Raw genomic sequence first — 15302 nt, 5'->3', positions numbered from 1 at the left:
TGTACTGATAGCAGTTCTTTCTTACATTATTTAAAAAACAAAGCAACCAACCAGCCTTGTCTAACTGTGCTCAAGGCATTACGTACAGGACTGCTTTGGCCATCTGTCACTGACACAATGCTGCTTTTCTTCATACTTTCAGGGTAAATCTTTCATTGCCACGGTTATCTAAGTTTCCAAAAGGCGCCATGTTATTGCAAGCACCTGATGGCCGCTCTATGGCTCCAGCAGCACTGCACTGCCCCATCCCATACTACAGAAGCACCAGGGCAGCTCTGGCACTGGCTCCATACTGCAGCCAGTCACTGCTCAGAGGCTCCCATCCAGGCTCTGATGCAGCTGAGCTTTCTGCTTCGGGGCAAGGTCAAGTTCACTTGGCTTCTCTAAACTGCAGTCACAAGCTTTCAGCCCCTTGGGGAGAGGAGATGGGCTTTGACCACATAAAACTGGTGGAAGCTGTTATAAACTGGTAGTGTGAGTGTTGTTCAGGCAGCCAAAGACAAGGGAAAGCAACACGGTTATCTTATGGTGTCACGGGTTAACCCGTTTCATTCATGTCTACAGATTATGCTGAGTTTTAGATGATATACAAGATAAAAATGAACCCAGGCTTTTAAATCTACAATGCAGGCAGCACATGACACTGCTCCCCCCTCTATGCATCGTTCACATATCGGTGCTTTAAAGAAGTGCAGCTTTTACCAAAAGGCAAGGGAGGAAAGAAATGATACTCTTAAATAGCAGCTTTAAATAAATAAAGGCTGTTGCTCCAAAGGAGCAGCTCCCCGTTTCCTGAACAGACTCGCATAAGACACCGTTACTGCTCTGTTAAAGCAGCTGTCATTTTTGTTAGCAGTGAGAATGGGAAAAATGGATACGCCAGTCATTAGGTGAATATACAGTGCTGGGAGATGCACTGTGACCCAAGCCTGACCCATGGGGTTTAATTCAACTTTACCATTGAAATTCCCCAGCTGTTCAGCATGTCAAGGGGATACCAAATACTCCAGGTAGAACAGAGGTTTCTACCAGGAGGTAGAAAATAATACTCACAGGTTGACTTCATTGTGAAGCTGCATATCACAGGTCTCTGCCACTCCTTCCTCATGCCCTTCTGATCCACTGTGAGGTGCCTTCCACAGCATGCTGTCCTTTATAACTGCTCCTACACTGACTTTCCATAGGCTGTAATTCTCAAGCACTGCTCCAGCGTGGGTCCCCCAGAGGCCATAGTAGCTACCAGACAGGCTGCAGCTTCCTTCAGGCCACGTCCACCTGCTCCAGCGTGGGCTCCTCCTCCTGACTGCAGGTACAGATCTGCTGTTCCTCTGCTGTCCTCTTTGTGCTACATGGGGACAGTGCATCGCCATGATCCTCAGCTACACAGGTTTCCTGCTCCAGCACCTGGAGAACCTCTCTTCTATTGCTCAGCCCAGCAGCCATGAGGGTTTCCCTCTCTCACTCTCACTCTCACAGCTGCTACACGGCATTTTAGCCTTTTAATTGTTATCCTGGCTTTACAACCAGCATCTCTCATCAAGCTCAGCTTTGGCCAGCACTGGGTCCTTCACCCACTGCCACAGCAGGATCTCTTTACAGCAAGGCCACCCCTACAGCCCCCACTGCTACCAGAACTGTGCCACCACAGCAATAAAACGCAGGGTTTCACACTAAGGCTGAGGCAGGTCCAGTTTCAAGACAAGAAATGGCAAGTTGAGTTTGTAAAATATTTAATAGAGCAGTTTCCCAGCAGACTCCTGACCAGAACTGTAACCAGACTTCTAAAAAGTATATATATATATATTTTAGATCTGAAAATTTGTCTTTATTTTTCTTTCTTTTTTTTACAAAATGGATACCAGGAAGTTTAAAAGGCAATATCATAGAGGACTTAGGCGCAGAAATCAGGTGTAGTCATTCAAAGCATTCAAGTAGGAATATGGTAATATAAATATCTGAAAAGCATCTTTTTTTTTTTACCCCCATAAATGTTCAAAACAAAATGTATAACTCATTCCAAACTAAAACTTGAGCTTTAGAGCACGTATTTCCCTGAACAGAAAAAAATAAGTAACTTTTGAAATATTTCTAAAGGCCTGAAAGCTTTTTTTTCCTTGGTTAGTTACATTAGAAGACTTGCCTTTGATTAAATTACTTCCTTTCCAAATATGGAAAGTATTACATCAGTCCACTGTTAAAACAGACAATACGTTGCAAATTAATTCTGGTATAGTACGTTCCAACAAAGCCTAGTGTATCAAGGTGCTGAGGTGGCTTTGAGTTTAGTAGTCATCGCCTCGGCTCACAACCTCTTTGCACGTGGGGCGCAGCAGGATGGTGTGCTCAAACTGTGCCGTGTACGAGCCTTTAATGTCGCACAAGGGAGGATAGGGATCCACGATACCCAGGTCGCAGAGGTTCTTCAATGCCATCAGGTATTTGCTCTCCCCCAGGCGATCCAGCCATCTGCGGCAGAAGGCGAGAGTACCAAAGTTTTCATTGATGACGTTTAGCAAGTGCTTTGCCCTCGGAAGCCTAAGGGAAGGAAGAAGAACACACTTCAGACAGAGGCATCACCACCAAGCATTCACTACAGAAATAAAAGCAAGTCATTAAAAAAAGGCTCCGATTTCAAAGTATTTTAAGCCTTTCTACACCCATCAGATCTTGTATTCACAAGGGAATACTCTTCCTGCTGCACAAAGACGTCCTTCCAAACGAGCCTCAATGCTCCAAACACCTCCCAGTTCCTTCCAGTGGAGGAAGTTTCAGTGTGAGCATATTGCCATCTAACTAATGCAGCCAAATGAAATGCAATGACAGGAATTCTTCCTCCAGCTCTTATTTAAGTATGTCCACACTCCCTCCCTTCCTCTCTTTTTCCTCTTACTAGATTGTTCCGTGGAGATGGAACAAATCTCAGAAACTCACCATACTGAAACTTAAAAACCACTTGATATTTTCACATACAAAACCAGTGACCCTAAATAACAGATATATAACAGATATATTCTGGGAACAACACTGAGACAGGGATTATGACACACAACCATGACACAGACACTGCTTGTTATTATTATTACTAATTAACCTATGCATTTTATATAGACACTAATAGACCAACAACGTCTGCATGTCATTATAGTGATCAAACCCACCAATGACCGTGTGTTTTCTGCATTTCCAGACACTCTGGAATAGCTCCATGCTGTTTCAGATGTACAATTGGAGCACAGATGCTCGTTTCAGAGCACATTTCATAACACACCGCCTTTGACAGCATTATTATTAAATCAAAGAAGCTGCATCATAAAAAATCTGAATCCAGAGAGGGTAGAACAGTGAACAACAACCCAACCTTATTGGCACGTGTCCCACATCAAAGTTCTTCATATAATGAGAACACTCCATATCATCGTGAACAACACCTTTTCCTGTGCTGCCAAAGGTTTCTATAGCGTACACTTCACCTTCCTAAGAAAGACAGGGGAAAAAAAGATAATGCGTTACAACGTGAAAGTAAATGACAGCAAACCACTCTGACATAATCATCTCTGTATAACCTATGAACAGAAGCAATCCGAGTATATAAACCCTTCACCTGCTCGTTTCCACCCCACCACTTTAACTTCTTCAAGAAATGAAGGTGATCTCTATCTACAAATCACCGCAATCCTGGCCAAGAGCATCCTGAAATGCCATTCAAGAAGATGAAGAAGATTCACCGAGATGTCCCTGACTATTCAGCTGCTCTAATAAAAGAAAAAAAGGCAGAAAACCAACCCACATACAAAATGGCACCACCAAAATTCCCACCCGCTTTTTCAGAATGAAGTTAGTCATGGGCTGTACTCCACTGTCACAAAGAGCTCACGAGGTTGCAGTTTGCTGCTATACTTAGCACAGTACAGTAAGAGCCTGGCTACGTTCCACATTTTTCATGGCAAAACGTACTGTCTTTAATGGTGCAAGGTTGTGTCCTAAGTAACCTCTAGAAACTGTGCAAATTAAAAGAGCCTCCTCCTCAGAGCCTGGATGTTCAATTACAACCGTCTCAAAGCTCTTGAACCCTTAAGTAAGTTTTACACCAGTAATGCACTGATGATGGATCAATAGTACATACGAGACATTGACAAAGCTATAACACTAAGGGTACATCACAAACAGGGGCCTCTTCCTCCTTGCTTTCCCAATACTCTCCTTTCTCTAAGAGACAATATATAATTGTGGATTTTTTTTGCTCACATCATTAAGGTGACCAATAACCGTAACTTCTGGATGATGAGAACAAGTGAGACTTACCTCAAAAAACAACACTGTTCAGCACATATCTCTTGCTATTCATCTCTTAAAAGTCTTGTTCCCTCTGACAGGCTTACTAGTGATTGCTGCTTATCATGAGTCAGGCTAAAAACTAAACTGAAAGCTGCTTATTGTATTACCAATCTATTAATTAAGTCTTCTTATCTTGTTAGAACACAAACTTACATCAAAATGGTGGATAAATCCAAGTTACGTATTTCAATACTGTCTTTGTGATGGATATAGTTTGCTGCATCACAGAGAGCTATTTCTTTTCCCTTTACCCAAAATCCTACTCAAACACCACCTTCCATCCATCCTCACATTAAAAATTATTTTTAATTTTTTTTTTGCATCTTTTATTTTGCATCTGCAAGGAACACCACACTGGAAGCTTTTCAAGAGGGTAGATTTAGACTAGATACAAGGAAGAAATGCTTTACTATGAGGATGATGAGACACTGGAACAGGTTGCCAAGTGCAATCTGTTGAATGCTCCCTCACCAGAAGCATTCAAGGCCAGGCTGGATGGGGCTTTGAGCAACCTGGTGTAGAGGGAGGTGTCCCTGCCTTTAGAGGGGGTTGGAACTACATGACCTTAAGGGTCTCTTCCAACCCAAACTATTCTATGATTCTAGACAGCCATATTTATGAAGTCTTCCACAGCTACAAGACAGAAATATTTCCCAAAAATTAACAGAGCAAGGAAAACGCAAAGGACCCGCAAGTCTTAACATCTTCATCCCTGTACTCAGGGATATGATTTAGCGTAGGGTTTTTAGAGTTAGGGTACTGGTTACGCTGCGCTTGGACTTGATGATCTTCAAGGTCTTTTCCAACCTGCATAATTCTGTGATTCAGTGAAGCCTCTGTGGTCCCTCAAGGTCATCCTAAAATCTCACTTCCTGTCTTTTTCCCCCTCTTGGGCACAACATTCCAACACACCATTTAGCAATGAATATACATTGAGAAACAAATATGCAAAAGCACCATTAAGGCTGTATTTTTTTTCTTTTTTTTTTCTTAATTGACACCAAGATGAAGTCTCAAAAGTTATCAGTAAGTATGAAGTTTTTCCTCTAGTTATTATCCGCTAGGATCATTAACACTATACATTAGGACTATACAGGATGGTTATTCCTTCTGAGACATAAAGGAAAAAGCCTTCAGAACTCCACTTACCTCCATTCTTGTGGCTTCTCCTCCTTTCACAATGGGCACAGTTTTTCCAGCATGTATCCTGTATGGCCCGATCGAGTGTCCATTCAAATTGCGAATTGGTTTCACTTTTGAAGGAAAACATGAATATTACAGGCAATCTCCTAATCAAGTGCAATTTGTTCTGTTAGTCCATACAAGAAGCACAGCAGAGATTCATCATATTGCATAGGGACAAAATAGAATTATCCATTCACTCTATACAAATTCCAACCAAGTGACATAGTTGTGAATGCTACAAACACAACATTATCAAAGACCAGCAGCTTCAACAATGACAAAATCCATTAATGGAGCCAAACAGCAGGTATCAAATTATCTGTAAATATTGAAACAGTTTCTCATCCTTCATCTCATCTATTAAAAATACACTGCTTGGCAGGACAAGCAAAGAGAGTTCTTTCAGAGTGCAGCAAGCCAGACAAGAGTGTATTTATGTGTGTTGTGCTACTCATGCCCCACTTCTACTACAGAAGTCTTTTCAATACAACACAATACAAATATACGTATACTGAGAATCATCATTTTCACATACGGACTTGCCTTGGTATGTTTTGCCATCAATTTCAACTTCATAAGACTCCATAACTTCTTGTATGGCCTCCCCCACATCACAGAGACGTACATCTATCCCAGCACACTGAAAATAAAATGTAAATACAAATGGAAAATGTTTGCAAAGCTTACTGTAAAAGATTTGGTAGATGATTTGCAAAATGACCATACCTTTATTCCTGTATTAGTGGCATCCTTTACAGCTTCTAATAGTCTGTCGTATTTCGGATTGAACGTGACTGTAAAAGCACAGTCAATAATACGACCTGAAAGCAACAGAAGTCACTTAGCTCAAAAGCCTCTGCACTGAAATGTGTTTTCAAAATCACAATTCATAAATTAAAACTAACCACTAATATGCGTCCCAAAATCTATTTTGCAAATATCATCGTATTGCAGCACTGTTGGATCTCCGGCATTGGGGGTGTAGTGGGCAGCACAATTATTCAGAGAGCAGCCGGTAGGAAATGCAAGACCTGCATTTAAACCATTTTCCTTTATCAGCTTACGGGAGCAGTCTTCCAGTTTCTCACTGAAGGGCAGAGAGAAGAGAAAAAGAACATCACCGTTTTCATTAATATTTCTTATGACGGCTTCAAATACATTAAACAAGAACAAAATCTCAGAAGAAAAATAGCATCCGTGTGAAATCTTTAGGCACTTATTAACTAGAGAGAGGCCCTAGACTGGAAAAATAAGCACAAGACAACTATCCCCAGTTCTCTCTGTTGTTAGTTCTACTCTTCAGTGGGCAAAATGGAGCACTTTGCTGTTGTTTTTAATATAAACTGAAAAGATGCTTCTTTTACAAGTTACATTTAACTCATTCTTCCAGAGTAACAGAGGTTATACAACTAACACTTGAGTAAATTAAACACCTCACTCTTTTTCCTTAAAGTTGTATCCACGTAATTGTTAAAATAGTGTAGTTCTCTAATTTACTGAAATAAATAAATAAATAAATAATCAATTTAAAGAAGGACGATACACGTATTAAATTGAAGGACTAACTACAATAAAACAACGCCTTTCAAGACCAGCATTTGTCCCTGGCTTTTGTCTACTCAGACTTTTAGCCACCAGAAGACTACGGATGCACGTCTATCAGCGCATACCCCTGCAGTTGCAGTGAATGATGTAAACTGCAATTCACATCAGTGTAGCGTATTCTGATTTCATTTAAGAATGCTATTCACTCAGAGCAGTCTGGAAAAAGCTTATTTAAACAGGTAAGTCCCCACAGCTCAAAGTATTCTACAAAGAAAAGTCGTGTTTTGAGAAAATTACTGCTTATAACTCAGTCAAACTATGTAACTCAACACAAGAGATCTGTCTCAGTCTAAATAATGATTACTAAGGCAGCTGTTTGTCTTTCACTTTCCCTGATGACATATTATTTCTTTCCTTTACCCTCACAGTTACCTTAGGGACTCAGCTCTGATAAGCTTTCTTTCTACCTTACTCTTGTCAGCACAGTCCTCAGTTATATCAGGCTGAAAGCACCTGATTTTAGTAACTAAACTGCTCTGGAGCTGTGCAGCACTTGGGACTGTAGGCATTCACTCCAGATAAACTGAGGAATAGAGAAAGGAACAGTTGGGAATGTTAAAAGAATCAGTCTGGGCAAATTATTTCTTTAAACTTGACCTTGACCACATTTATTTTAAGTAATTCATTCAGCTATTTCTTATCAGCTGAGAACATTTGTCAGGGAAGACAAAATATAGATTAAATCTACCTGCCCCGGATTGCACGTACACCCATACAATTTTCATGTCTGTTAACCCACTCCAGCCTCAGACTGCACCTACACGGCTTATTCCCATAGCATTTCACTTACAATTCCAGAATAGCTGCTATCACTGCTGCTCTCAGCACTGCTGCCTAACTCAGATGCAAGAGTGGTAAGAGCACAGAAGACCAAAATCAAGCTCATGCTCAAATTAACTAAATATACCAGAAAGCTGTTTGAAAAATCAGTACCATTCCAGGCCCTGTAAAGCTGTACAAGCTAAGAATATGATACAGGAGTAAATTCTAAGAAAATAAGGAGGATACTGGTTGCGTATTTCAAAACCTAAATCCTCACAACAATCATAACACTGTCAATTAAGCACTCAACATTGAGACCAAATTCCTCCCTGCATTGGAGAAAGAAGAAACATCAATAGCAAAGGTCTTTGAGAAGATCTGTGTCCTCACCAGATTTCTATCATTGTCATCCCAGGTTTTATCCAGCTCATGACGTATTTCCTCACTTGTCTGTGTGCCTCCGCAGCCTCCCGAAAATCATTCCAGATCTCCTCACTAGCTTGGTCTAGTGCTTTCTTCTCTTCACTAGTTGTTCTCCAAGCTGCAGTCCGCCTTCAAAATAAAACATAACAAAAAGTTACTGTAAGTACAGCCACAACAGCAATTATAACTTCTGTCTAAACTGCACAGTATTTATTAATCAGTCAGGCTTCCACTTCCACGCAACAGAAGAGATCCTCATTTATAAAGTCCTCAGAATGAAAGAAACCTATAAAAATCAACCAGCACCACATACTGGCACCTGTGAAAAGTGATAACCTTGCAGGAAAAAAAAAATTATGTATACATAGAAATTTAACTCGTATCATGAGCCAAATTACAGCAGCCATGGCACAACAGGATGGGAAAGGCAGGCTGCAGAAAAACGTAGGGAGAGGGACTCGCAGGTTGTAGATAATCTATTCTGAAGAGCTTCTCATTGTGCTGGCTACCACATAACTCAGCACGCTCCAAGCCTTCTGTTCCCACCTTTCCACTCAGGTTCAGTCTCCAGGATTCATATCTTTGACCACCAGCATTAATGTATTGCACAGACCTGTAAAGAGCTGCACCAGTGAAAACTGGAGACTGTGCCTCTATTAGAAATGTTCACCTCTATTCTACAGATTCCATAAGCATTTCCAAGCATAAAGCACACATCTTTGCTAAGCAATATAAAGAAGGAAGCCCTGTATGCAGAGCACATAATTTCTGTGTCACTAAGAACTGTAAACAAACAAACAGTGCCTTCCCTCAAGAAATGTTTTATCCTTTCAATAAGAAGCAGGAAAGGAGGAAAGAAAGGAGTGAAATAAAATTCATCTGTTAGCCAAGACATAAAATGCTACATAACTACCTCTCATCTCACTACATTTCAAACCTTCAGCCAGTCCTAATTCATACTAGAGTTCTGCAAGCTGTCTATTTCTCATCCTGCCGGACCCTTGGGCTCAAGATCCCCACCTCAGGGCAATTCTGTTCATAGAGACTAAGCCATAACCAAGGGAACAGAGACAGAAGTTCTGGCCTGAAGACATTTATTCAGTAAATTGTTAGATGATTCAGTTTAAAGAAGAAAAACTCACTTTTGAATTTGTCCATCTAGTTGCACAGCAAAAGTTTACTGTCATCTGGATGTGCTCAACTGCATAGTATTCTACACTTGAAATACTTACCCATCTTGAGTTGGTGGATATTGACATTCTTCTCCCTTTGGGTATATGTTGCTGGGAAATAGTTCGCATATCGGAATAGAAGGTGGATCTGTCTGAACCTTGGCTGTTGAATACAATTTTAAAGAGTTATACATGTCAAACCAGAAATCACAAGTATCTGATTTCAAACTGGAAAGTTAAATAACACACACTACTTAAGATCTTCTTCACTAGGAGAGTGGTTAGGCCCTGGAACAGGCTGCCCAGGGAGGTTGTGGATGCCCCGTCCTTGGAGGTGTTCAAGACCAGGTTGGACAGGGCTCTGGGCAACCTGATCTAGTAAATGTGAATGTTTGGTGGCCCTGCCAGGCAGGGGGGCTGGAACTACATGAACCTTGAGGTCCCTTCCAACCCGGGTCATTCTGTGATTCTGTGATCTTCTTTTCAGAACGTGGGCTTCTACCCAGAGGATCTCAAATCATGGCGCCCTCACATTACTTAATCTGGCCAACACTTATGGTGGCACTCCGGGATACTACAGAGAAGAAAAAAGCCAAACAGCCTACAGCCCCAAACCTGTCTCAACAACAGCACAGGCTTAGTTTATCTTGCATTTTCTGTTTGATACTTACGTCCTTTCTTCTTTTTCTTCTTCTTCTTCTTTTTCCCTGCTGCTCCATCTCCTTCGCCCTCTCCATCTACAGAGAAACAAAGTGCTCGGATGAATGTAAAACAAAGAACCAATTTTGAACGACAAACAAAATCATCTGGGCAATCTGGAAACATTTCTTTCAGAGTAAAATTTAATAGATTAAATGAAGACAGTTAGAAGCTGCCACCAAACCATCAGCATTTTCAGTCCTTACACAAAACACAGATATAAGAAAACACTTCCAAAATTGATGACTTATATCTATCACCAGTCACGGAAAGAGTCCTTGGGAACTCTTAATAGCACCTCTTCATCCACCTCCAAAGTTGCCTGGGGTTGAGGTACGACACGTGAGAGAACTGTGTTAGACACAGCTAACAAAAAGCTGGGAACAACACCGTGACAAACACATCTTCTGATACTTCAGCTGAAGGAAGTTGATGTAAAATGCTATGTAAAAGTCAGTAATAAGGAAAGATAACACCGTACAAGTCAGAAGGAAGACAGTCTGCAGATAAAAGAATCACAACAAGCACTGAGTGAAAGCACTGACTATGGGATATGCACCTCTTGGAGGCTTTCACACAACACAGGATGCCAATGCCAGGAATCAACCAAGCCACACTGCATTCACACACGGGTGTTAATAATAACCCCTTGGACTTGGCATATGGGTGCATTTAATGCTCAGTATCTACCTAATGTGCTTAGTATCTAACTAAACCTCAAGTAACCATTCCGAAATAAGCTCAAGTTCTACACATCTACACATACGCTTATTTTTATCTAAGTGATAAGTAAAATTAGGAGAACTTCTAGAGTCAATCAATCAACTACTATCTGAGTGCATTGATACCGAAACTCCTATTTGCTTATTTAGTAAAATAAACACAACAAAAGAGACCAGCTGTCCCGGTCAGTAGATGTCAGTTCTCTTGTGATGGTCAGTGCCATTCAAGTACTTGCAGGCAGTGATGGCTGTAATCTTGCAGCTGGGGCACATTTAGAGCTGTGCCTATCCCCACCTCATTTTATCATTAAACATTTTCTTATTAAAAAAATAAAATACCAAACCTGTAAGCATAAATACTTTTTAACTACAGTGCAGACCAGACGACCAGAATCTCCATCCCACTGCATTTCATAGGCAGCTGACAACGCTTCATAGCACATATATTAATTCTTTATGATGTGGTACCTTTGCCACAATTCTTTTGACCTTGAGTCACATTTTAGATGTGACTCCAGTTAATTCCACGAGTGAGTTTTAGATTTGTTTCCTCCTGTACCTGCAATCCTTAGCTTTAAACCGCTAATAATAATAATAACAATACAGCATTCCTTTCTTAAATGTTATCACTGCTGCCATTTGCTTATTGGGGTTTTTTTGTACATCACTGCACAGGAAATTTGTCATTTGTAAGCAAAACTAACCGGGCCTATGCCTTCACGTCCTTGAAGATTGCTGCAGACTAACTGTGCTGCCAGGAACATTACTACTGCATCTGACCAATACCCCTTTATCTTCTGCTTGTTTAGCCAGAAAAGCAACCAAAGATATTAGAGAAACCAAAGCCCATCCTTATGTAATTGTAGTATAGATATTAATAACTTACTAGCACACATAAATGTTATCTCTCAATACGTTTCAGCATTGCCATAGGAATCTGAAAAGCACTTCCTAACTGCACCCAGATAAGCAGAGTCTTATTTCTGAGGCCACCGTCCTTTGGGCTTAAAATGAAAAGGGCAAGGGGAGCATTACTTGTTTCTTATCTAAAAGCAGCATCACACTTAAGGGATGCCTCTAAGATTACACATTACAATGGCAAACCGTGAGCACCGGAACAGGCACAACACAGAGCTGTCTCATAAGACAGCATGTTGGTTTTATGTATGTGAAATAATATTGTTGTTTTCCTAAAAATACTACTTCAGTGGTAAACTAAGAAAACTTCTTAGTAGGACAATACGGCACATTTTAAGACGCTGAATCAACTTAATTCACAAGAAGGAAACTAAACACCCAACTTGAGAATCGCACTTTTAAAAGGTCTATTTCCATTTAACATAATTCATTAAAATAAATGAAATATATATATATATATATATATATTTAGCTGATGTTACCACAGAAAAGAGGCATTCAAGCTGGATTTCAGTACCGGACACTCCAAGGGTACTTGGTTAGAACAGCTGTGCAGCACTGGCAGCACACAAGGTGTTCACCTTGCTTACGTATTCATCTCTCCCCAGGTCAGTTCTAATGACAAACCAGCATTACACACAGCATGCGCAGGCACTGCTAAAGACTCTAAGATATTAATTAATGAACTTCCTCGCAGTCTTTTGGGTTTGGTTTTGTTTTTTTTTTTTTGGTTCTAAACCAAGAATAAGAGAGATAAACCGGAACATAACTTCATATTGCCCACAGTAATACAAATGGCTTATGACAATGACTTAGAGCGTGCCTTAACATTACTCTGCAGTAACAGGATCCCTGAAAACAAGCAGCTTTAACGAAGGTGTTATCCTAGGGTGGTTTTTTAATGCATTTATTTATGGATGCCTGACAGCTCAACTGAGGCAAAAGACACACAGACCCACACATACAAGAAATATACAAATGTAAACCACCGGGCTCTGTAGGTTTGTTAAAACGGAGTCCAGGAGAGGGTTCAAACTAGAAGTATCAAGTGAAAGAACGAAGTGACACTTGCCTTCATCATCGTCATCTTTGTCCTTGTCCTCCAGCACTTGTTTATCCATCTGTTTTGCTACATCATCGAGAGCACCTTCCATTTCTTTATCTGTTTCTTGTCCTGTTGGTCAAATTAAACCATGACGTAAAGGCAGAGCTCCACGTTAGCAGTTACAACCCCTATACCTTTACTAAGACACCGCAGCCATCCTACAGACACCAGAACACCATCCTACAGACATCACAACAGAGCCGTGTGGGTTATTTTTAGGCGGACCCAACGCGTGAGACCGTAGGGCCACGCAGGGCCGGGGCCCGGCGCTTCCGAGCCCTTGTCCCCCCTTAGCTGAGCCCTTGTCCCCCGGGCTGTTCCCAAGCGATAAGGGCCGTTCAGACACACCACCCCACCCCGCCCCGCCCTGCCCGCCGTGCGCCCAGACACGCCGCAGCTCCCCGCGCCCAGCTCCCCCATCACGCGGCCGGCTGTGCCAGCAGCACGCTGCCTCCTCTCCCCTCAGGGCACACGAGGCACCTCGCACCCTCCTTTCCTCCTTTCCTCCTTCCCTCCGTCCCGCAGCCCGGCAGCCGCAGCACCCCCGGCCCCCACAACGAGCCCACGGGTCCCCCCGGCCCGCAGCACCCGGCCCGCAGCACCCGGCCCGTACCCGCGGGGCCCACTTTGCCCTTCTTCTTCTTCTTGCGCTTCTTCTTGGCTCCATCCTCCGCTCCCGGCCCCGCCGCTCCGTCCCTGTCGTCGGTCTCTGGCGGCAGCTCGCCGTTCAGCTGCTTCTCCGCCTCGCCGTCCGCCTGCCCCACGCCCGCCATGTCGCCGCGGCCGCGCCGCCTCCACGCACGGGGCGAGCAGAGCGGCGGGGCCGGGCCTCGGCTCTATGGCGAGCGCGGGGAACGCCGGGAACGATGGAGGACTGCGACGGCGGCGGGGAGGAGCGCGGGGCGGGGAGGCCTTCATGACTGAACGCCTCCCATCACCGCCCCGTGTGGGGATTAGGATGTGTGGGAATGGCGGGGGGGGAGGGTGCTGCGCTTGTAGTGGTTCCATCTTGAATAGAACATTGGTAGTTCAACCTCTACTGTCATACCACCACAACAGTCAGCCCATCATCACCATGTCCGCTGGGTGCCAGTGAGAGGAGCTGGGCTCTCAGAAGAATAGAGAGCACCGTGCATCTTGTAGCATGGCCTTACCAGCTCAGAAAGCTTTGCCCTTTCGTTACTGCCAGTAATGAAAGCAGGACACGGGGAAATGGTTTTAAGTTAAAAGAGGGAAGATTTAGGTTGGATGTTTGTTAGGGGGAAGTTCTTCACTAGGAGTGGTTAGGTCCTGGAACAGGCTGCCCAGTGAGGTTGTGGATGCCCCGTCATTGGAGGTGTTCAAGGCCAGGTTGGACGGGGCCCTGGGCAACCTGATCTAGTAAAGGTGTATGTTTGGTGGCCCTGCCAGGCAGGGGGGTTGGAACTACATGATCCTTGAGGTCCCTTTCAACCCGGGTCATTCTGTGATTCTGTGTGATTCTGTAAGCTGTTTGTAACATTTGTTATGCTTTATATTAATAGATGCTGCATTTTCCCATTTCATACCCTACCAAATAGGATAACAGCATCAAACAGGTAGTAGGCAGGAATCATGCATGAAAACTGCCCTTAGTTGGAGAAAGACACTGATTTTTTCACTTTCTTACAGTGGCTGTTGGTTGTTTTTAACCACGTGCTTCATGCAGGCACTGGCTGGGGAGCTAAGGGAAGGGCCGAGTCCAAAACACACAGTAACTAAGCAGCAGGACTTAAGACACTGTCCAGAAAAGCAACAGAGACTCACATCCTAATATCTTTCTTCCAAGGAAGCAGCTCCCATTGCACCATTTTCCTGGCAGAAGAAGTTATGACCTTCAGGAAAACGCTTCTTTCAGAGTGGGTTATGTTTTAATTTGTTGTTGCTGTTGTTTTCGAGCTGTGTATGTGTGAGGAAATGGCGCAGAGTGGAGGGGGGATGTTGTCTGTGACAGCTGCAGGTGCATCTTGGAAAGAGGAGGAGGGGGGAGGACTGAAGGACATGGCCTTCATTCTGAGAGGAATCTGAGCAGAAGGAGGTTGTATTTGTTTTCCTGTCTGTCCTTCTGGAGATGATGCCATTAATTATGTGTTTACAACACTTCAGCTCTTCTTCCTAGCTTAGGCCCAAAGCTCATAGTCCTGACTCAGCTCCAAAAATACATTGAGATAGGTGGGTCAGTCGTTTTGACACAATATTTAATATCAGGCCTGAAGGCTGGATCTAGTCCAAGGAAAACATCTACTCTACAAAAGCAAGTGTATCTTATAAATTGTAGAAGCTGCTCCCCACTCAATGGTTGCTGAAGACAGAGGACAGTTGTAATTCCTCTGCCATCATCATCCATAGCACTGACCG

At 42.9% G+C, this 15302-nt stretch overlaps 1 protein-coding gene across 1 annotated transcript; it reads right to left on the bottom strand.

Moving 5' to 3' along the window:
• Positions 1-1713: 1713 nt before the first annotated feature.
• METAP2 (methionyl aminopeptidase 2) lies at positions 1714-13737 on the bottom strand. The gene is made up of 11 exons (XM_015858510.2): positions 13540-13737; positions 12894-12995; positions 10154-10219; positions 9543-9645; positions 8278-8439; positions 6426-6607; positions 6247-6341; positions 6064-6160; positions 5485-5588; positions 3359-3474; positions 1714-2535 (listed from the first exon to the last, which is right to left on the bottom strand). Exons 1-11 carry the CDS (start codon positions 13697-13699, stop codon positions 2283-2285), a joined length of 1440 nt encoding a protein of 479 aa, XP_015713996.2. The 5' UTR covers positions 13700-13737; the 3' UTR covers positions 1714-2282.
• Between the last annotated feature and the right edge of the window lie 1565 nt (positions 13738-15302).

The sequence above is a fragment of the Coturnix japonica genome, chromosome 1 (genome assembly GCF_054131305.1).
Source record: "Coturnix japonica strain WE chromosome 1, WE-NBRP24, whole genome shotgun sequence".
Classification (NCBI taxonomy): Eukaryota; Metazoa; Chordata; class Aves; order Galliformes; family Phasianidae; genus Coturnix; species Coturnix japonica.
The sequence above is the reverse complement of the archived record's forward strand: the minus strand, read 5'-3'. Positions and strand labels throughout refer to the sequence as shown.